Source organism: Erpetoichthys calabaricus, chromosome 10 (assembly GCF_900747795.2).
Source record: "Erpetoichthys calabaricus chromosome 10, fErpCal1.3, whole genome shotgun sequence".
Taxonomy (NCBI): Eukaryota; Metazoa; Chordata; class Cladistia; order Polypteriformes; family Polypteridae; genus Erpetoichthys; species Erpetoichthys calabaricus.
In genome coordinates this window covers 119,583,642-119,607,748 of record NC_041403.2, presented here as the reverse complement: position 1 = coordinate 119,607,748, position 24,107 = coordinate 119,583,642, and the positions used below count along the sequence as shown (strand labels likewise).

Sequence of the window (24,107 nt, the reverse complement as noted above, 5' to 3'; positions counted from 1 at the left end):
ACAGGGAGCCAATGTTTATCCCAGCAGTATAGAAGACCCCTGGAAGACAAGGAAAGGAAACAACACCAAAGAGGGCAGCATTCACACACAGGGACAATTTAAATCCGTAAATAAACCTGAAATGTGCTTCTTGGAGAGGAAATCTGGGAAGCAGATGCAGAAACAGGGTCTCTGGGGCGGTGAGGCAGCAGTGCTAACTAATCTACCGCAGAGCCAGCGTGGTAAGTAAAAGATTCCACTAAAGAAATATTAATTAACAATATGGTGTGACTTGGGACAGCAGTGCAATGGAAATGTCTGCACTCCTCTTTAATTTCTTGACATAAGAGAAAAAAAATTTTGCAGTCTTTAGGAATTTTTCATAAAGAATGATAAACTCTAATATTTGTATCAAAACATTCCTACATACAAGTTGACCATAACTTCATATTGGGCACAAATGATAAGTAAGGCCCCTAGTCTAATGCCTTAAGACTGAACTATTAGTTTTGGCAGCGATAACCATCAGCTTGCACCGTCCAAAATATCTGGTTTCAATTTATCATTTCTCCTCATGTTTTTTCTGAGTGCATGTGTCTGTGTCTGGTATATACTGTATTTGTACTATTACTTTAGTTTTTTGTTAGGAATGTTAGACACTAAATAAGTTATACAAGACAAAGATCATCTGAAATATATGCATCTAGAAACATACTATAAGATTAAGCACAAAAACAACTGAGATATTGCTAGAATACTTTGGAAACAGTAGAAAACAGGAAAAGGGGACGTATCATACATTGGACTAATTGATGTAAATAATATTTGAAAAAGATGATAACAAGATCAACTAACATTCCATCCTGCTAAGTCTCTAGCTATCTGTCTATCACAATGGCTGAACATTCATTCTGCCATTCCAACTTTTAGACTTTTTGGCAAACTAAGCCATCAAGATTATACCAGAGTCCCTTGCTTGATGATGTGCTGCCTTCTTCTGCTCTGCCAGCTGCTTGTTGAGAGAATGTGGACCTGACAAAAATAAATGGAGATCCATTTGGCCCCCTTTCTCTTCTATAACATCCTCTGCTCCTTGCATTTAAACCTATAAGGACCCCATTATTGAGGCCTGTATCCCCACTCTCCAAGCTTTCTGTCTCAGCCATTTGTGCCACTGTTGCTGTGCTTCCAGAAGACCAAAGTATGAGTCCCTGCCCTGGCACTGTCCCTGGGGCATCAGCAGTTCTCACTATAAATGTATGCATGCATATAAGGTAAATTGCTTTCTAATAAGATTGCTTTGTGCTTGTACTGCTGAGACACTGGCTTCCCACAGCTGTATTTGGGAAAAATTGGATAATGAAGATTAAAAGATATTTGTAATGATATACAGTAAGGGCGGCACGGTGGCGCAGTGGTAGCACTGCTGCCTCGCAGTTAGGAGACCCGGGTTCGCTTCCCGGGTCCACCCTCCGTGGAGTTTGCATGTTCTCCCCATGTCTGCGTGGGTTTCCTCCGGGCGCTCCGGTTTCCTCCCACAGTCCAAAGACATGCAGGTTAGGTGGATTGGCGATTCAAAATTGGCCCTAGTGTGTGCTGGGTGTGTGGGTGTGTTTGTGTGTGTCCTGCGGTGGGTTGGCACCCTGCCCGGGATTGTTTCCTGCCTTGTGCCCTGTGTTGGCTGGGATTGGCTCCAGCAGACCCCCGTGACCCTGTGTTCGGATTTAGCGGGTTAGACAATGGTTGGATGGATGGATATACAGTAAATCTGAAGCATGAAGCATGATGTAGAATATGTTTAATTCAATATCTCCCTATGAATGGATTGATAGCACAGTCCTTTGTCCTGTTGTTCCATGAATCCAGCATCCTGGGCATGTTCTTCACCTGCTTTCAAGAGTTTACTTTTAAATATAAAAAGACCCGCATTAGGTTAATTGGAGATTCCAGATTAGTGCCCTGACCAAGGTCGTGTCCGGCCTTGTGCCCAAGTGCTGCAGGGCTAGTCTCTGACCAATTTGACCTTAAACTTGAATATGTGGGTTTAAGAGTGTTATTTTTTATATACAATAATATTATAAGAGTTCATCTGTAACTAAAAAGTGATACCACAGTATGTGGATTCCTCTTCTTCAACATCTGGCTGGAGTGTGTTCCCTGTGTCTGCATGTCCTCGGCTTGAGTTAATGGATGTCTACTCTCAGTCGAAACTTTAAGGTGAATTTGTCCAGGAAGATGGGTCCTAAAAAGTCAAGCTCAATGAAAGGTAATCTTCAAACACAACATCTCATATTTTTTTTCTTCTCTGAGCCTGGATGATGGTAACCCTGATGGTAATAGATTCATCTGTTAGTATTTTAGAAAAGCTTCTGCTAACAGAAGATGCATGGATTGTCTCATAACCTCACATTAACTTAGAGATATACAGTTGCATGTGCATACAGTTCTCTACAACACATTTCAGCTTCACTCTTCTTTCACTTAATGTAGGTGTTGACAGAAGGTGCTTGACTCTTGTCATCGGCAGATTTACACATCTTTCAGTGTCTTCCAGCTGTTACCTATTGCTATGCTTATTACTCAAAGGGATAATATCACTTTCTGCAACCATGACTAAAAGATTAACCCTACTCTGTCTGAACCCACAGTTCACTGACATTTATTATTATTATTAGTTACTTATTATTTATTTATTTATTTATTTATTTTATTATTATTATTGTTATTTGTCAGTTTTCCCCCATTGACTTCAAACGAAATCTTAAACAGTAATTGCAAAAAAAAATTAAATGAATGTAAATATTATGTTACAAAAAAAGACTGGCAGCCTAGTTGTGCACATCTCTAAGATATGTGCGTTGGACTAATTATTAACTGTAAGTATGTGTGGCTGAGTGTGGGTATACATTGGTGGCACTCCAGTCCAGGGTGGTCGTGTGCCAGGTTAATGAATGACTGTGCAAAAAAGTGTAGTTGTGTTGTGCCTGAGTGTGCACTTAAATGAGCTAAGGCCCCATTTATGGTAGGTCCTCTTGATACTGCACAGATAGGATTTTGTGTCCCGCAAACAAATAAATACATGGATCAATTAATAAAAAAACTGATGGATAGCAAAGTGGCATTTGTTAAGTCAACCGCAAATATGTGTGTATGAGATTCTAAATTGCTCTGTCATGTGTGAATGCGGGTGTTCACCTGTGATAAGAAATGGTTCCTGTCTTTATGCTGCTTCGTTTCTTGTGATCCTTGCTCACAGTTAGGTTCCAGGCATTTGTAGTCATACCGGAATGGATCAGTAATAGAAAAAATTGAGACACAGATCAAAAATGTAAAAATGGCATTTCCCTTTTATTTCATCAAGTGACAGAGAAATACTTCAGAGTCATGCACTCATTACAAGACACAGACAAACAAGTGAAATTAATACTGTACAATATTTCCAGTGGCTTGAAAATAAATAGTAAAGATAAATGAAAATTAAACAAAAATATTATTTCTCCTTCTATTTACATGCTTCTAGAAGGACAGAACAAAATGTAATCAAAGACCAAATAGTGAAAGAGTCTGAATTAGTGTAAGCTGCCCTAATTCAGGGTGTTCATAAGAAAAGACATGATTTACTTCATGAGGTAAAAACACATAATAAACAAGAATAGTTGTGTCAGATACTGGAAATATTAAAATGTGTGCTTCAGTTTAAATATTCAAAGTCTAAATATTGTAATAAAAAATTGTCTTTTTTCATCCTCTGACAAGGGCCACAGAGGGCTATATCCTTAGAAAAGGATCAAAAATGAAAAATAACTTCATATTCATAATCACTGACCTTGAAATATTCTAAGATGATACTTCACATGCTTATTTTTGAAATTTTCAGTTTTTCATCTTCTGGGAGAAGCTCTTAGAGGGCTGGAACCACTGGTAAAGAACCAAATATCAAAAATAGTACCACATTCATTATCAGCAACCTTGAAATAGCATAAAATGACACTCCACATACCTATATTACAGATCCCCCTTTTTAAAGCTGTTTGAAAAAAAGTAATTTTGACCCTTTGTATCCCATTATGAGGTGAACCTTCTGGAATTCTACCTCTACCTGTTCATGTGTCGTGCACAGCTTCAAGATCTTCTGAACGTCATTGGTTTTGACATGTGCAGAGGAGAGATGCTGAGTATTTTGAGAGAAGGATGCTAAGGATAGAGCTGCCAGGGAAGAGGAAAAGAGGAAGGCCTAAGCGAAGGTTTATGGATGTGGTGAGAGAGGACATGCAGGTGATGGGTGTGACTGATCAAGATGTAAAGGACATGAAGATATGGAAGAAGATGATCTGCTGTGGCAACCCCTAAGGGGAGCAGCTGAAAGAAGAAGAAGATAAAATGTGGTCCAAAAATGGCCTAAAAATTAGGCTTTTTTCTGGTCTAGAGGGACAAGAATAGGGGGAACCCCAAAAAGCTTGACATTTTCAGTAACTAGACATCATATATCATATGTGGGATTTTTTTCTTGTACCAGTGAGTCAGAAGGTGCCAAATAAAAAATCTTGAAGTGATGTAAAAGTGTTCATAAATAATTCTTATGAACCCACAAAAAAAATAACACACAAGATCAGGAATTCTTCACAATTACTCAGAAACTAGTAGTTCTATATACAAGGAATAGTCAGTCATCACTCTACCTAAACTCACTCTACATCTAAAACCTCATCTTGGCAGATAGTCAAAAGACAAGCTCTACTGGTTATATAAAAAGCATGGACTACCTGGCCAGTCCCCTTGAACATCTATAAAATACGTTGCAACATTCTTTCTCACCAGGTGAATGTCTTCTATATCTTCAAGTCCTCTTTTATGAGCATATACTCACCGGCATGCATACTTGCACATGACCCCTTTCAGGTAACATTTTCCTGAACTTCACTTGAGCACTTAACTTATTTATGGCTCTCTGCCCAACCAGGACACGTGTTCTCGCTGTGCTGGAAACTATGCAGACTAAATAGATGTCTTTCCCCTTTAGCCACTGAGTAATGCCAGGATACCGGTAATTCTTGGAGATTAATAAAGTATCGATCTATCTATCTATCTCTCTATTCTGCACTCGCCGGGGGAGCACACAGTTCAGTGGGCCTCCCTAAACCTACATGGTCTGCCAACTGCACCTCCATTCAGAGTATGACTTTGTGAAACTCTCCAATCATTTCTTCTTGGAACCTTCTCATCTCCATTTCACATTCCCAAGGTAAGTGCTGAATAACTAATTTAGAAACGCAAAGTGGAGCTATAAATAGTTATAAAGTTTGACAAAATCAAGTCCAGTGATGTGGCCTATCACAATATTTCACCTCCAATCTTAAAATTAATAATAGTAATGATAATAATAATTCTCAGACCTGCTTGATCCAATTCAGGGTTGAAGGGGCCAGCAATACTGAGCACAAGGTAAGACATAGCCTGGGATAGGGTGTCAGTCCACCATAGGGCTCACACATGCACGCAGTCACCCTTACATGCCAGTTTGGGAGTGCAAATCAGTTGAACCAGAATGTCTTTTAGGATTTGGGAGTAAAAATGGCGTAGCCAGAGGAAACCCCAGAGGCTGTTTGGGGGAGAACATGCAAACTCCTCAAGGACAATGGTCCATTGTGTCAACATGCTGCCCTAATCATAAGAAATTAGGAAATACTTATCATTTCAAAAAATAAAAAGCTTAGAAATGCCAAAATTAAAATCCTTTGAGATAAACTGAACATATCTCATTTTGACAAAATGAGTAGTGAGCTACATGAGACTGTTACATCTGGAAGGGATGGAGGTCACAGGCTCATGGCCTTCTGATCACCTATTACTCCCACTGACTTCCTTGAGCTCTGTCAAGTGCCCTGGTCTCTTACAGGTCTCCTGACCCAGGAAGTGTGCTCTCACTTTATACTTCAAGAAAGGTGTCAACCTCTGACAGCTCCGGCATTAGATTTCTAGCATAGTGTAAGAGTTTATTTAGTTTTCTTTTTTGTTTGGTTAACTGAGTCATTGTCTTGATTTGCAAATTATCAAGTGCTGTGTTGGGATGACACAAGGAGATTAACGGAGATCAGATATCTGATTGTTAGCTAGTACAAGAGAGCTGCACAGAATAGTTGTTTGAAAAGAGGTCACTTGGGTAGTATAAGTGGCCCTCTCTAAGAATTAATGATTAGCCCCACAGTAGTGTATCAAGAGAGGGGATGGTTTATGGTACTAAGAGACTAAGATGGAGACAGTTTAGAGCAGCAAAATGAAAGGAGTAAACACGCCAGTGCTGGCACAGTGTCATACAACAACCTAATATATATATATATATATATATATATATATATATATATATATATATATATATATATATATATATATACTGCATTCTTATCCTTTTTGTAGCATTTGATGAAATTTAAATGTTAGGCTTTACTGAGATTAAAGAGCTGTTTCATATTTGGAAAATGTCTAATACCCCAGAGACATAATCCATGATTGAAAACAAACACAGAGGTTTCTAACAGAAATGTGTCTGGCCTTTTGAAATGATTACAAATCCTTTGTTTTTGAGAATAAAACTGTCAGAATAATAATGAGCAGTTTACTGCAGTACGTATATCAAGAATGTCCAAGACCTTCCAAACTTTAACCTTGTTAAAACCACAGGACATTATTTACTAACCATGGTTCAGTGCTATGCAAAACTCTTATGCACATGTTAAAAACATTTCTGTGAAGTGTTAAAAACAATAATGAAATGTAACATTTCCAAATTTTAAACAATGTATTATAACAAGCAGTATACCGTAATAAAATAAATATTTGGTGTGACTGCCCTTTGCCTTTAAAAATGCTTCAATTATTTTAGCCCCACTGTCTTTACCTGGTTCTTCTGTGGACTTTGGCTTTTCACTTGCTTCTACCTATCCAAGCAATTCCAGACAGCCTTGGTGATGATGAGATCAGAGCTCTGTGGAGACTTTAACCTCTGTTGCAGAACTCCTTGTTTTTTTTTTTGTTTTGTTTTTTTTTGCTGCAGATAGTTCTTTATGATCTTGGCCATGTAAAATGAAATTGGGGCCAATCAGATACTTTTCTAATTGTAGTTCATGATGGATGAGAATCTGTTTAAATGACCAGAACTCTATCTCAATTTGCAGAAATACAGCCCCAAACCTTACAGGCCCCACTTCTATACTTCACGTTTGGCGTCAGATGTTCATCTTTGTACCTTTCTCCTGATCTTCTAAAGACAAACTTCCTTCTCTTTGAGCCTTGTGGCTCCTCAGCCCAGAACACTTGCTTCTACTGCTCAGCAAACCAATCATTGTGGTTTTTATATGTAGGCGAGTCCGTTGGCTTTGTTTGCACTTTGGAGGAATATCTTGTTGGCAGTAATACTTCCAGGAAGACCATTCTGACAAGACTTCTCTGAACTATAGATGGGTGTACTTGGGTTCCAGTGGCTTCTGTGAGGTTAGAGCTGATAAAATGACTGAAATTCTGTTGATTTCTAAGGAACACAGGTTTGATGTAGCTCACATCTGCTGCACTCTTTTCATGGCTCACCACTGTGTTTCTGGTCCAGAACCTTATCCACTTCTTTTTACTTCTTCAGCAGAGCTTAGAGAGCACACTTTGAAAGTCCCGTCAGCTTGGCAGAGACTTTGTTGAAGTCATCTTGTTGATTTGCTCCCTTTTGATTTGTTGATTTTAAGGTTAAACTTGTCCCCTGTTCCACTCCATTTACTTTTTGTTTTTTGTCCTTCACCCAGATTAATTCCTTCTACACTAATTTCTGGTTTAGTTAATTAGTTTGATTTAGTCATCTCCTGATGTCATTCCTCATTAGCACATATTTTTTGTCTTTGTTTTGTCATGTACAGGTCTATAGAACTACAAAGCCACATTTTTATTTGAAAACTGGTCTGTTACTCAATATATTATTTTCTTCAATGATGCACAAAATGTTTTTAACATCTTAACTTTTTTAGAAAATGAATGTTTGGAAGTCTGAAATTTGCTCTTTTCTACTGACATATTAATGCAGAAGACAAAAATACACTTTTAAAACAAAATCTATACAGTGTAAACAATTTAATTAACAGTACATTATTTCAAACTTTAAGAAGTTTACACAGTATGCATGACTCAAGAGTGACATGCATGTAATAGCCATGGCATACTACCGACCATAACATCCAGTGGCCCTTTACATGATGCATTGTCTGTATTTTACTGATACGATATGAAAGCTGAAGCATTATAACATATGGCATCTCTCTACAACCAGAATAAAACCACGGCAACTTTAGACATCAAAAAGAAAGATTTACTAAAATAAAGGGAGGAACGCAAAATAGAGCACAAAGTACCATCAGGACAAAATGTTAACCAAATTCTGGAGGCCCTCTGGGCATTGGTTTATAATAATTTAAACCCATGTTTACCAAGCGGTTGTGCTCATCTACTCGCCCAGTACTAACAAGTAGTCTCCTCTCACCTCCTGCATTTTTTCTCTTTTTGTCTGAGGCTACAGAAACTCTAAGCTACAGTAGACTCCCCCACCTAGCCATTCCTGTTGTCAGTGTACACCAGAGCTCGCAAGCAGCATCTAGTCCCAAAGGTCTTTCTTTAAAGGATGAAGCATTCGCTCTCCTTCAGTCACGGGTTATGTGCTGACACCTAACAGGCTGGAAGGAAATGACCAGCCTTTTGCCGGTCCCAGTATCAACACACAGGTGGTCACGAATGTATTGTAGTAGCCAGCACAATACTCTGAAGATAAGCAGGATGGGATGAGTGATTGACAGCAAAATATTGCAGAGGTACACTGAGCTGTGCACTCCACGAACCTCAGGGACATTTGTGTTAAACTTTACAGGCCTGGGAAGGCTCAAACAGGCAGGTGCAGACTCCTGGGACCTTAGATAAATAGATCCATGCAAAAGATAAGGGGGTGATCATGAAGAGGGTCATGGCACACCAGTACACTGGAAGAGTGAAGGCTACTTATAACCATGTCTAGTTTCAGAAACTTACTTTACGAGGCACTTGTCATGGACATAATATCGATATGGTGATTCATCTGAAGGTTCGGCTGTGGGTCCTTAATTGTTAAACAATTGTGCATGTTATTGAGCTTAACTCTCATTTGGTTTGTGTGTCTCAGTCTTTCCATCTTGGTGTCTGTTGTGGTATTATTTATGATGTTATTACGAAGTGGCAAAAATTATGTTCAGCTTGGCGCAAAAGCCTACACTTTAATGTTTTCACACTGAATGCAGCAGTTTAAGATTGAGATAAGCAATTAAGGTTGGAGAACCTTAACAAGCGAGACCACTAAAATGAAGCATTAAAATGTCACTTAAGCAATATGTGCTTCATCAGCAATAATTGAGTTCTCGTTAAGGAACTGGGTTGGAACAAAAACCTGCACATACTGTGGCACTCCAGGACCGACGTTGCCTACCCCTGGCTTAGAGGAGGTTTTTTTAAGCTTGTTAATTTAGTGTTTTTATTTTTCTCCTGGTTATGACAGATCCAGGCATCTCTGATCAGGAGATTTTAGCACCTTTGGAAAATTATCATTATAGCTTGTCCCCCAACTCAACAAAATGTGTTAAAGATAACTAAAAAGATAATCCAGTTGTTTTTAGTTCCATAGCCCCCCTAAGTGCCATAAACTAATGAAAGAGTTTGTGTTGCTCCATCAGTAATTTAGTGAAACATCAACATTAATTAATTGCATACTGTAGATGACAGAGCAAAAGCTTCAAATATAAACTGTAAACGCTACAGGGCATACTTGAGAAGGCCTCGGCCCTAAAATGCCACCAAGAAGGTACAGTATCTTGTAAAAGATAGCCTGGCCACAGACAGACATGACAACAATGTCCACAACACATGGTTTATTTACAATATTTACAGTGTTTTGTGCACAATCCAGTCCCCACTAATCCACACGACTACTCAGTCCTTTTCTCTCTTCGGTCACCTCCACTCCTGTCTCGCAAGCTTCGTCTTCCTCCTCCCGACTCCGGCACCTCGAATGGAGTGAGGCGGCCCATTTTATAACGCCCCAGATGTGCTCCAGGTGCACTGAGATGGTCTTCCGGCAGCACTTCCTGGTGTGGCGGAAGTACTGCCCTTGTACCCAGAAGCACTCCGGGCGTACACAGTTCCTGGAGTGGCAGCACTTCCTGGTGTGGTGGAAATGCTGTCCTCCATGGCTCAGGAACCATCCAGGTGCCCCCTGGTGGTGGCCACGGACCCCCACAGGGTTGAGCTTCCCAGCTCCGTATCCATGGCCCCTGATGGAAACCGGGGGGCTGTCCTCTTTCGCCCAAGGGAGAAATTGCTCCTCTCCCGGTCTTTCCCTGCTCCAGGCATCCCGGTGGGGCAAGGTCCCTGGTCATCTGCCACAATCTAAAAGAAAGGAAGGTTTACTTATAAAGATGATTATAATGGAGGGTGTTAGTTAACAAATGACATGAATAAAGAGAACAAAACAAAGCCCTACAGCAACTGTGGGCACTCTAAAAAACAAGAGTCATTCTCTGTCTGTCAGGTAGAGTGGCTTGAGTGCTAAACCACCATACCCACCAAGTATGTCTTATTTCTGGTGTCCTCCTGCTTGCTACTCCACACTTCTCCTTCTTCTGGCCTCACCTCCACCCGTCAGCTCTATGGAGCTACAAAGATGGTGCCTTTAAGTTTTATTTGAAGGGCACTCGCATATAATTTGTCAGGTCAGGATTAGACTCTCGATCCCTTAGATTCTTCTAGTGTTCCATCTCTCTACTGACACTTGCATGTCTGGAAGACTTCTGGAAGCCACTTTACCTGACAGACAGAGAGTGACTCTTGTTTTTTAGAGTGCCCACAGTTGCTGTAGGGCTTTGTTTTGTTCTCTTTATTCATGTCAGACACTTGCATGTCTGGAAGACTCCTGCCCCAAACCCTGTATGTCCACTAAATAATTGTTTCAAGACTGACTGACTCACGACCACCTTCTATAATTAAGAGGTATAGCACCACTATTAATGTTGATTCTGCATCACATACATGAATTACATGCACTTTCTGTCATGGCATCTTACAGCACTAAACATGACTACTTGCATCCACCTGTCACAGCATTCAAACACACAACACTTTTACAATTTAGAAACAATAATGACATTATACAAAGATATTGTCTGTTTTTTACCTGCATTATTATCAGTCTTTAATTTAATATTGTTTTTTGTATCAGTAAGGTGCTGCTGGAGTATGTGAATTTCCCCTTGGGATTAATAAAGTATCTATCTATCTATCTATCTATCTATCTATCTATCTATCTATCTATCTATCTATCTATCTATCTATCTATCTATCTATCTATCTATCTATCTATCTATCTATCTATCTATCTATGTTTATCAAAGGGCTAAAAGTAAAGTTTAGCCTCAAGTTAAAGGCAAGAATCGGGCGTATCTGAAAAACTAAACTCGGTAAAGCTTCATCTCTTATTGTTTAAAAATGTAAGACTAACTGAAATAAGTTTCTACAAAATACTATTGCAGGAAACTGCTTCTTGGTTGAATCATACTTAATCTGGGAAGCACCATTGTTAAAATCTCCTTAATGAAATTTAAGATGGGCTGTTATTCTTGCACACTTTTATGTTGTTTTGTTTGTCTTTTTATGAGCACATGTGCTTTAGGTCTCATGGTTGTTTTTTTTTTTTTTTTTGACTAATTCCTTTATGAAAAATCTTTAGTTGTACTGGGTATTGAATGTGCTGTGTATCAAACTATCCTTACCTCAACTTTCTAACCTTCCAATTTTAGTAATGTGCTTGGCTTTCAGAGGAGAACCAATGCAGACATACAGAGAATGTGAACACTCCACATCACCAGTGCCCAGGTCAAGATCTGATACCAAGCCTCTGTGAATGGGCCACCTGAGTACTATACAAAAAAAAAGAAGTTAATTCTCTTGCTTCATTTACTCTGTACGCTTTCAAGCAAGTAATGCTGTCAGTAAAACAGAGGAAAAGGAAAATATGAAGCAAATGAACCAAAAACATTGAACTGATAAAGTTTTAAATCACACTGAACTTACAGTGCAATTTCTGTCTTAATTATAGTGTTCCATAATATTCAATTAAATTTAAGTAATTCCTAATAATTATCATATTGTTAATAATAATAAAAAGTAAAGTATACACAAGTAATATAAATAATTTATAATACATATGGGAATGTCTTCAGCTTATTTGTGACCCTGATCTGCAAAGTGGGTTGGAAAAGTGGATGGATGGATAAATAATAATAATTCATTAGTAATTATAAATATGTCTGACAATTTTATGTTAATTCTATATCACAATAAACCTTAATTTACTTCCCAAATTAAACTCATCAGTTAATTTAAAGTGCCCACAATATAAAAATAACAATATATTAATTTAACACTCATGAGTTTACTGATTGGTGCTGGGTAACTTTACTGTTATCTGTATCGTTAGACAATCTTGACAAACCCAGCATGGTTTACAGTGCTATTAATAACAACCTCAAGGCAAATGAAGGTTTCAAGGACTTTAAATTGCTGGTGAAATATTATACTCAAGGAGATGATGTAAATTGTGCATAAAATAATTTATCACTTCATTTTATAAAGGATTCCTGAGAGGCTGTGAGTAATTTGCTTTTATAATTCATAAGTAAATATTTTCAAGATTGTGAATGTTAATATATTACTAACTGTATCTGACATGTGGCTGTGGAATGTGATTGCATAAATCAAAAGTAGGAAGCACCAAAAATGTATATGATAAGCACTGGATTTGTAGTAAATGTTTAATTTTGTCCTACCTTGTGCCCAGTGCTTCTGGTTTAGGCCCTGGCCCACTGCAACCCTAAATTGAATTAGGTGGGCTTGTGTTATAAACTAGGGAGGTGCCAAGCGCAAAGTCATACTACAAAGGGGTAAAAACTGTCAAATCCTGGCTAAATAAAAAAGAGGACAACAAAGAATCAACAATGATTAAAAATATTTATTTTAACAAAAATGTTCTTTGAAACAATAATAAGCTCCAAGGAGCACAATTCACAAAAGACAACACCTTTAAAATAGGCAAACTAGAGGCAAACAAATACACAAGGAATGGTAAAAAAACAGAGCACACAAGGTTAAAAATCCAGGAAACACAAAAATAATCTAAAGAGCAATATACACAGGAGAACTCAACACCACCACTTCAACATTCAATGAACTACAAAGGACTGTGGGTTTTCCTCAGTCTTTATAAGGTTGAGGGCAGTGTGGTGAGGGGCAGGTGGCCCCACCTCTTGGCGAACTACCCAAAAGAAGCACAGCACATAGCAAATGAACAAGAAAGACAAAGGAAACAGTAGAACCCCAGCCAGTAGGGGATCCCAGGCTGAAACATAACAGGTTTGATAAGATGATGTGAAGTAGTATCATACACAAATAACTACAAAATGCCAAATGCTTTTACACATACTGTATACTCTAGTAAAAGGAATAAAAGTGAATAAGAAGAGCTCACAATGCAATATGCATACACATTGCTTTCGAATGGAAAAAAATGGACACAGAATTTGAGGTAATATTTAAATTAATTTGAAATTCAATATGACAGTGCTTGAGAACCAACTAAATTTCAGAATGAAACATTGCCAGTGATGTCCCTCTGTAGAAATCATGAATCTGTGCAAAATTTGATGGAGAAATCTTCAAAAATGTGGATTTGCATGCCAGACAAACACACTTCATCTCTATATATTGGATGTTTCATGTTTCAGGACTAAGTCAGCTAGAATCAAGTACTGTGCATTGACTGATTGTGTCAAATGATGGGAACTGGCCCTGGTACATGATGACTACATTTACCTGCATTTGTGTAGCAGGTGCTTTAATCCAAAGTGACTTACAAAACAGGTCATCATAACTGAGTAAGCATTAGTCTGGGTGGCTGTTTTAGAGCAAGCCTTACAGGATGAGGTTACAAAATTGATCATCACAACTGAAGAGTTCAGAACACAATGCAAACCAGTTATATTTCCTTAGTTACAAGAACCCATCAAAGCCCTTGACAATTAGACAGAAATTCACAAAACAAGAAAGTCTTCAAACACTTCTTGAAACACATTGAGGAAGCCAGGATTTCAAATGGAGGTGGGTAGGTTGTTCTATCAGTTAGGAACTACACATGAAGAGTCTGGACTGAGATTTGATTGCCACGCAGAAGTGGCATCACTAGATGCCATTCATCAGGAGACCTGAGTGGGCAAGAAAGAGTACGGGACCTCACAAGTGTCTTTATATATTAAGGTGCTGACCCACTGACTACTCTGTAGGCGAACATCAAGGATTTGAACTTTATAAAGACAATGATCTGAAGAGAGGAGTGACTTGTGCCCACCTCAGCTAGTTGAACACCAGATGTGCTGCTGCATTTTGAATCATCTGCTTTGACTTGGTGACACATGGCAGTACTCCTGCCTGTAGAGAGTTGCAATAGTTCAGACATGACAGGACCAAAGCCTGGACCAGGACTTGTGCTGCATACTTCTCTCAGATACAGTCTGATCTTGTGGATGTTGTGTCGAATGAATCTGCAAGACCAAGAGACTGAATGAATCTTCAAATTGAATTGATTTTAACTGTTAAAAGTTCAATGGTTTTCAATGGTTTTTGGCATTCGTGTTGACTTAGTTGTGAAACCAGACACTGTTTCCACTTACAGAACCCTAGAATACTCAATTTCACCTTAAACATTTTGAATTGCTCCTTGTAGTATGGTGGACAAGTTGATTGTGGGTGAGCCACTCATAATGAACCAGGTTTTAGGAAAGGGATTAATTAATGGAACTACAGATATACACAGTATTACATTTAGAAGTACTAGAATAAGACAACAAGTACCATAAAATTCATTAAATCCACAGAGGGCCGGAGCCCGTCTTAGCAGGACTGGATCTCCAGTATAAGCAACTCTAGTGAGAGCACAGTCCATAACAAGATCCACTCATGCCCACATTCATACTGGGCCAATTTAAAATCACCAATTTGCTTAATATGCTGGGAGACTGAAAAGTGAGAGGAACACCCACAAGGAGAAGGTGCAGACTAAGTGCAATATTTAAACCTAGGATTTTGGATCCATGACTTAACAGTGGACTACCATATAACACAGGTAAATACATGTCCAAATGAAATATTTGGAAGGATAGGACTCTAAGAGTTTCTGAGGGAAGTAGACATGGCCAAAGTCGAGAAGGCAATTAACAGATTCATTTGAAATTCACCTCTTTCAAAGACCATCATTTGCTTGATTTAAATGAGCACAGAGGAACTTGTCTCCCAAATTCTATATTGATTTGAATTTTGTGACATGTAGGAGGCATCTTGCACCCTGAACCCCAGGCATAACTACACTCTGGACAACTCCCTGGTCCAGACACCTTTTATTTTAAAGAAATACCACACAAACAGGTTTCTTTTCTTCCAGCACAAAAACAATTCTTTCTCTTCCCCTCCATCAGGCAAGCTATGTCTTCCTCATCTGCTAACTCAGACACATCTGGGTGAGGTAAATTGGCTACTTTTATACCAGACATGGATGTACATCCAGTGCCAAAGCATTGCATTCAGGAATCCCTTCTGGGTCAGGCAGAATCTCTATAAAACAGTGGAGTCCTGTCTCAGCAGCACACTCTAGTGGCAACAACAGGGCTACCCTCCAGAACTATGACTCCCATCCAAACCAGAGCCCTACCAAAGGAATACCACCACCTAGCATACTGGGAGAACACCAGGTCTTGGGAGGCATTCTCCCTCTTTCCATTCCTGGGAGGTTAGGAACAGCACCCAACTATCATGGGATTCCCATCTATCCATGTTGGCCCAACACAGTGTCCTCCTGCCAGAACACTGAGCAGCAGGCTCCCTGCTTAGGACACCCATCCATCTTTGTTATTCATCCGTTATGATGATGGATCTCTGAGTCCATCCATGTCTTCTGTTATAATAAATGGACAGTGATTAAAAGCAATGCTTTTGTGAGATAGAGAAACACTTCACACCACAAACACCAAGTGGGCGGAATGGTGGCTCTGAAGCTAAGGATCTGCGCTGGTATCCCGAAGGTTGCCGGTTCGAATCCCCATCACTGCCACTACTCTGCTGGGCCCTTGAGCAAGGCCCTTAACCTGTAATTGCTCCAGGGGCGCTGTACAATGGCTGACCCTGCGCTCTGACCCCAAGGGGTATGCGAAAAAACTAACAAACACTGTTGTAAGTCGCTCTGGATAAGAGCGTCTGCTAAATGATGTAAATGTAAATGTAAGTGGCTTCACACCTATATACTGTATGAAACACCCTCCCCACCCACCTCCTGCTCCACCAATGTACACCAACCAACACAGGAACTACATTGCAATTCTCTAACTCTTAGTTTCTCTGTTCTGCAGTTTTGGCTACACTGTTTGATGCTATCACCTCTTAGCCGCACTCTAGAGATTGGACATAGAGGCTCTTCAGTGCTGTGAAAGTCAATAACCAGTTCCTTGGTTTTGCTGATGTTAAGATGCAGACAATTCTCTTTGCACCAAGAAAAAAAGTTCTGAACCTAACTCCCATACTCTGTTTCATCCACTTTATCAATACACCTCATAAGTGCAGAATCATCTGACAATTTCTGCAAGTGACATGACCTGGTGTTATATTTGCAGTCTGAGGTGAATGGAGTATCAGTGACACAGTCCTTGAATCTCACAAACTGTGGTATGCCCAACAGATAGCCCAAAATCCAGGACACTAGAGGCTTATTCACCTGCATATCTCTGAGTTTACCCCTTATCAAGATGGCTGAATGGTACTGAAGGTGGTGGAGAATTCAAAAAACATAATCCTCACAGTGCTGCCAGCTTTGTCCAGGTTATGATAAGTCTTGTGGAGCAGACAGTTGATTGCACTCTCTACTCCAGTCTTTGTCCGATAGGCATACTACATTGCATCCAGGTGGTCTACCACAAGAGGACTCATATAATCCAGCAGTAGTCTCTCAAAGGTCTTCATATGCGAGACGTAAGTGCCACTGATCTGTAGTCATTAGGTGAAGAGGTGCCGCCTTCTTTGGAGCAGGAACAATGCCAGACATTTTCAATGCAGGACATAGGGACAGACTGATCAGGTAACAGAGGATACAAAAAAGTTGTTCAGGACAGGCCTTTACAACTCGAGGAGTGACTCTATCTGATCACACAGTTTTTCCTGTGTGTAACTTCCTCAGTTGTCTCCTTACTTGGTCTTTAGTTATGGAGAGCCCACACTGATTGTCAGAGCTAAGAACTAAGGTCATCTTTAAGCAAATGTTTTTCTCTGGCCACAGACTCATTACTGGACTGTATCCTCTCCTACAGTCTCTGTCTGGGCACCCTAAAGGTTGTACTTGTACTGTTGTACTTCCACTCTGATTTTGTACCAAATAGAAGTTCCAAAAGTAAGAGCTGTTACTTTTATTTTGTAAACGTATCAGCAGAATTTTCAAGGAAAGAAATCTAATGTGGCTTTCTCCACTGTGAACATGAATACATATATGGTGTATTTATCAAAATATATGCAAGAAGTCAACTGCAGTGTTTGAAATTTTGAACTTTAAAAGGTCAAAGCTCGAGCTTCAAATTAAAATTCATACAAACCTTTCTTTCAAAGTCCTAAAGGCATATGCCACATTTGTAAATTTTCTTAGCAGTGCTTTGGCTGTTTTCAGTTTGAAAAGCGCAAAGCTGAAAAGTGGGAATTCACTCAAAGCATAGAGTTCTTAAATCTATCGAGTGATGGTTTTCCACAAAATTTCATAACAATCAATCTATTCATTCTTGAGTAACAATGTCCACAAATATTTTACCACAGACACACAAACACATGGACACATATCTTTCTAAAAATGCTCTAAGCAGGTTTTAGGGTAATCAAAGCATATTTCTCCATTGAAAACTAGAAGTCAGTTATTTTCCATGAAAGCAACCATTCTACCATATATGAAATATGCAGAAAGTAAGAACACACACACATTGGTGCCACCAAGTTGTTTGCCATGTTTGATTTATTTGAAATATTTTATTTAGGCAGTGACATAAGTAAAGTACATAATCTGTGAAAGCAAAAGCTTATCCAGAAAGCAGGCAATAAAGGAAACTGAAAATCCCATATTATGGTATGCACTGATGTCAGTTTTGTACAGAAGGCCAAAGGAGTATTTATGAGTCCCTTGGCTGCTTACTAATCGCAGAAACCAATCCACCCAAAATATTGGATTATTTCAGTGTCAGTGCTGCTGTGCCAACACAGCTGCTTCTATAGTTCGATAATTAACTTGCCCTCATCATCACTGCTACTTGTATCTAAGTCCATCATGGTGGTTGTGGTATTCCTGGTAGATGGTTGAAGATCACTCCTTAAAGAATTGACTTCCTCACTCTGAAGGACTGTGCCACTGGGACCATCTGCTGATATAGTCTCATTACTACTGCCCAATGGCAATGTCATGCTACCCTGCACCACTTTTTCTGAATGCTTGCTTCTTAAAGAGTCAGGGGCATCATGAGAGTCTCTGTGTATTTTGGTGGAAACCTGGTCAGCCCATCTAGTCACTTTATATACATTAGCACATTTTGAGCTTGAGATGGCACTTCCCTCCAATGATGTTCCAGGCAAATGCTCACAGGACACTCTAGCTGGCACAGAGTGTTCACAGGTTGGACTTCCAGTAACTGATGAGTCAATTGTAGGGTTCTTAGAGTCAAGAGATGAGGAAAGATCCTTCTTTTTCCAGCTGGCAAGTTGCAGTTCTTTTGAGTTGATCTCCTGCAGTAAAAAAAAAAAAAGCATAGTAAGCAAAACTGTGTGTATGCTTGTGCAATCCACAGTAATCTAACATTACATCTAGGGTCTGCTCCTGTCTTTTATCCAGTGCTGTTGGCATTGGTCCTGGTCCTCCATTGCTCTATAAAAGGAAATTGGGTTTGGAAAATAAGTGAATGTGTTAATAATGACTTTTGGTGTTTACCATATAAACCTTAAACCAAACTATCAAAGACACAGTCCACGTTATTTAGCTGTTTATTTTTTCAGTATATAAAAAGTTACTTTTTTATGGATTGAAATAGTTATGCCTTAGAGAGAGTCTGCATCTGTTAGTGTCATTCAAGCCAAGAGAGCAGAGCACCAGTAACAGCCATGGGGTGGTTCAGTATAGGTTAGATACACTAACCCTCCATCATGTGAGTTCAGCCCATGGAAAAAATGACTAGGCTTTATTCTTCATTATATAAAATCGTCGGCGCCACATTGTAAGCTTTTGCTGAGAGCTACAGGAAGAAACGGGACTTTATAATTGTTTAGTATTCCGTTTGTTTTTCCTGATTTCTCCGAATTGCCAAGTATTCTTTTTCACGAGAATGAGCAGAGCAAGCATTTTGGCCTGTGTTGAGGCCTTGTGAAATAGTGGGTCCGCGGTCTGTTTTTCATTTCTGCTGCTGAAACATTTGTCATTTATTTAAGACTGGATTGTGCTGCACTTCTGTGTAATTTGTGAATGGGGGTTCACACATCAGGCCTTCAGTCTTTCAGCATTTGCTTGCTCATATGCATTTCTGGCTGCTGTTATTAGTTGATTATAATATACATCTTTAAGACAGTTGGAGGCATTGGGGTCATTAGGTCTTTCAACATCAGACATCATCACACAAGCAGCCCAGACAGGACTGATTAGATCCTACCACTGTCCAAGCAGCATGACTGGTCTATGGTTTGCTCCTCCTCACTTTGCTCAGTTAAATCTTCAGGTTTTTGGACTGCCCATATAGTAGCGCTACCCTTGGAAAGATGGCCATAAACTCTTTAATCGGGCATCAAATGGGAACTTTAACTGTACAAAGTGAAGATCCTCAGACTTATTGGAAGACCTAGCTACTTGCAGAAGTAGTTGATGATCTGTTTCTCAGATATTTCAACAGTGAGATATTGCACACAAGGAGGAGGAAGAGAATCCATGTAAACATTGAACTTGCCTGGTAGCCCAGAATTACTAACTTATTGCTACAATAACTCTAGCACATGACTAGTGTTGTGGACAGATATAATGTTCCTCAGTATAAAGCTGAAAGATTTAGACCAGCTTCTATGAACTGGTAGGAATGGAAACACCTCCAGGAATATCAGACCTTCAAGACTATTTTCTCTCACTCTTTAGCACCAGAGACTTTGTTAGTTAGATTGCAATATATACACAGGTAATGAGGTTTTCCAGCACCCTGGAGGGTCAATCCACACCTTGGAACTGATATAGTTGGTAGTTTGTTCAGAGGTCCTCTGTACTCCACTCCTGCTGACTTGACCGGAATGTTCTTTCCCAAGACAAAGAGGATCACTTAAACAGTACACCCAGAACTGATTGAATTCTACATCCCATGCCAGATAGAAGTAATGCACACAGTGATTGCTTTAAGCCTGAAAATCATAATAGTCCCTGGTCACTGATATTACCTTGAACGTGATGAATGCCTAGTGGTACCTCTGCCACGGGCCCCAGCAGGGTTGAGCTTCTATGCTTCAAACCCATGACCCTACTGCAAGCCAGGCTGCCCTCTAATACTCCAGGGGAGATAGTGTCCAAAATAAGCTCTCTCCCCTGGTCCTTCTGGTATCGAGGTGTCCTGGCCAGGTAAGGGCCCTGGCAGTCCGCCACAACAGATAGATAGATAGATAGATAGATAGATAGATAGATAGATAGATAGATAGATAGATAGATAGATAGATAGATAGATAGATAGATAGATAGATAGATAGATAGATAGATAGATAGATAGATAGATAGATAGATAGATAGATAGATAGGGGAAATTCACAATCCACATAAAAGAAAGTGATAGGAGTGATCAATAAAAAAAAAGGTAGAAAAATAAAATCGGCGACGCCTGAGTCATATCAATATGCAGATTTATTGCTTTTGGTATAAAGGAACCAGAGTAGCATTTCTTGACACCTCTGCTGAATAATTCATTGCTTGAAAGTCCTCAGCGTTAGTTTGTCAGAGAGAGGATGTGCAGTATTGTTCATAAGGGCACTCAGTTTTGTTTTCACTCTTTCCTCCACTTTGACCACTAGGGGGTCCAGTGTACATCCTATAACTGAAACAGCCCTTTTAATTACATTTTTGATTCGGTGGGCCTCTCTTGAAGTGATGTTACCAGCCCAGCACACCACTGCATAGGAGACTGCACTGGCCATCACAGAGTTATAGAAAACGTGAAAGATGCCACTACCCACATTAATGGAATGCAGCCTCCTGAGGAAAAATTATCGGCTCTGCCCTTTCTTATATAACTCCTCTTTGTTACGAGATGAGTCCAAGGTGTCATTAATGTGACCCTCCAAGTACTTGTAAGAGTGCACCACCTCTACATCTACTCCTTGAATAGTGACCAGACATAGAGTCTCTTTGGTGCTGTGAAAGTCAATAACCAGTTCTTTAATTTTGCTGATGTTAAGATGCAGACAACTCTCTTTGCACACAAGAAACAAACTTCTCCACCTGAGTTCTATATTCAATCTCATCCCCTTTATCAATATAAGAAGTAAGTGCAGAAACTTTTGAGATTTTCTGTGTTATAGTATTTACTGTCTGAGGTGCACAGAGTGAAGAGAAAAGGAGACAGGACTGTTCCTTGTGGTGCTCCAGTGTTGCTCACATCCATATCAGACACAGAGTCCTTGAGTCTCACAAACTGCAGTCTGGTCGACAGATAGTCCATTATCCAGGACACCATAGGCTCATCCACCTGCATATCTCTGAATTTACCCCTTAACAGGGATGGCTGGATGGCACTATAAAGGCACTGGAGAAATCAAAAAAACATAATCCTCACAGTGCTGCCTGCTTAGTCCAGATGAAAATAAGCCTTGTGGATCAGGCAAACAATTTCATCCTCCACTCCAATCTTTGTCCAACAGGCAACATGCTGTGGGTTTAGGTGGTCTACCACAGAAGGACTAAACAATTTAATACTTTAGTAAAAACACATGTGTTTGGAACATTGTGAGCATGTAATTGGATGATGTGACATGTGGATTATTAGATGTGAGTGATGTCAGATTTGTTCATGGACTTTTTGATTTTGTTTACTGTCATCCAGCATTGGTCACCATATACCCCTTTCACAGTATATCAGAAACTTTGTAATCTTCATTTGGCATGAAAACGTAAGATTACATTTACATGGGGTAACATGCATATAAAAAATATGGGTATTCTTTTTAAGAAATTAAATTACAGTTTTGAGTTCATCATACTAAAAACAAATACACAGGACCCTCATTCATTAAGAAAAGGCAGGACTTCTCAAGAAAAGAAATGAAAAGGAACCATAGCACAATAGTTACATCAGCCAGCACTTGGCCTTCCAATGAAATTCTGCTCACCTCAGAAATAGAGACAAGGTCCACAGCTGTAGGGGAGTGGGGTGTCCTTGACTTTGTCTCCAAGATTTCCACGTGGGTCATTCCTTCCTTTGATGATCCAGTACAATACTCACAATTGCAGTTTAGCATGTGTGATGTTTCTTTGATGCCTGAAAAACAAGAGTTGTGTTAGTTTATTCTCTAATATTGACTAGGGCTTGAGCCCAAGTGTACAGTTTATAACAAAACCAAATAATAATAAAGAACGAAAGAGTGCACCTCCTGAATTGTATGGTTCTTACAAACTAAAAACATTTTCAAAATCTCCTAAAACATTTAGAATGGACTTATAACAGTTTGAATATCCACAAGTCCCTGTTACAAAAAAACTAAAGACCTTTTCAAATTCAGTTTTCGTAACACAACAGAAAATATTACACAAAAGTATTTAATTGTATTTTTGCAACTGAAAAAGACAAAAAATAAATTTAACTAGATTTTCTAGTTTAATTTAAAAAAACAAACAGAAAACAACTAATTCCCTAAGTATTCCCTCCTGGTGCAATCAGTTGTTTGATTTTTCTTTTTGACACCAAATTTCTGTAAGATTTGTATGTCTTTAATAAAGTGCCGAAATGCGTTTTCTTTCAATATGAAAATACCAAGCAGCATAGCCCATCGAAATAATTATAAACAGGTGCAGTCTACTGTGGTGGGGATCCTGGTACTGTAAAAAGTATGCCAATTAGTAGAAAAAAAAAATGCCAATTAGTAGAAAAACTGCAAAAGGATGCACAGAGGGTGGTTCACAATCATACAGAGAATGGGGCAAACTGGAGTGGAGCACTCACACCATCAAAGATAAACTAGAAAAACTTCACCTGCTTTTGAGGATTCTGTATCTAACTTGCCAGTATCCATCCTTACTCCACTTCATTGTATCTTCTCAGATCTTGTATTTTAAAAAAGCAAAGTATACCTTCAAAATTATTTAAATCTTCAAAATTTCCCCATGGGATCGTAAAAGTATGATGCCATGTAAAGGTACTTCAAGCACTCATCGCTTCACCCTCACAACATCTTCAAGTACTGGCTCAATGCTGTGCATCCTTTGTTGACCAAATTGTGACACCCTGGATATCAGATTTTTCATCTCAAACTTTTATATTTATTGACCATCTTATCATGTAGCAGTAATGAACATACATTTTATGGCAGATGACAAAAATGGGTTTTTTTTTAATGAGATGTAAACAAAAAGTACACTAAGTGGAGAATAAAATCTACTGAAGCAGTAAACCTTATTAATTCATTTCAGGATCAGGAAATAATATCAAAGGATAAACAAAATCCAAATCAACTTTGTCACTACAGGAATTATTATTAATTATGCTCCATGTAACAACTTCAGTTTTATACTCTTGTGACCAACAAAGGGAAACCTAAGTTGATTTCTCTCTCTCTCTCTCTTTCAACAGCCTACTTAAGAAAATGTCCATCTTATCTTTAAAAGTACCCATGGACATTGAGCTCTTGGATTTCTGTCCTAGCTGAACCTCTGCTGGCCCCATGCCATGTACAGCTATTGCTATACCTAAGGATGTAAAATAAACCAATTAAAATTAAAACCCCAGTCA

The 24,107-nt window shown here is 39.1% G+C and overlaps 1 protein-coding gene across 1 annotated transcript in view; it reads right to left on the bottom strand.

Annotated features, from left to right (window-relative positions):
• Positions 1-18,097: 18,097 nt before the first annotated feature.
• Positions 18,098-24,107, bottom strand: part of znf831 (zinc finger protein 831) — a 57,999-nt gene continuing 51,989 nt past the window's right edge. The window contains exons 4-5 of the mRNA XM_028811826.2: positions 22,492-22,640; positions 18,098-18,876 (exon numbers count right to left, since the gene is read on the bottom strand). Coding sequence (XP_028667659.1) covers positions 18,367-18,876; positions 22,492-22,640 — 659 coding nt within the window. The 3' untranslated portion in view covers positions 18,098-18,366. The remainder of the gene's footprint in view (positions 18,877-22,491; positions 22,641-24,107) is intronic.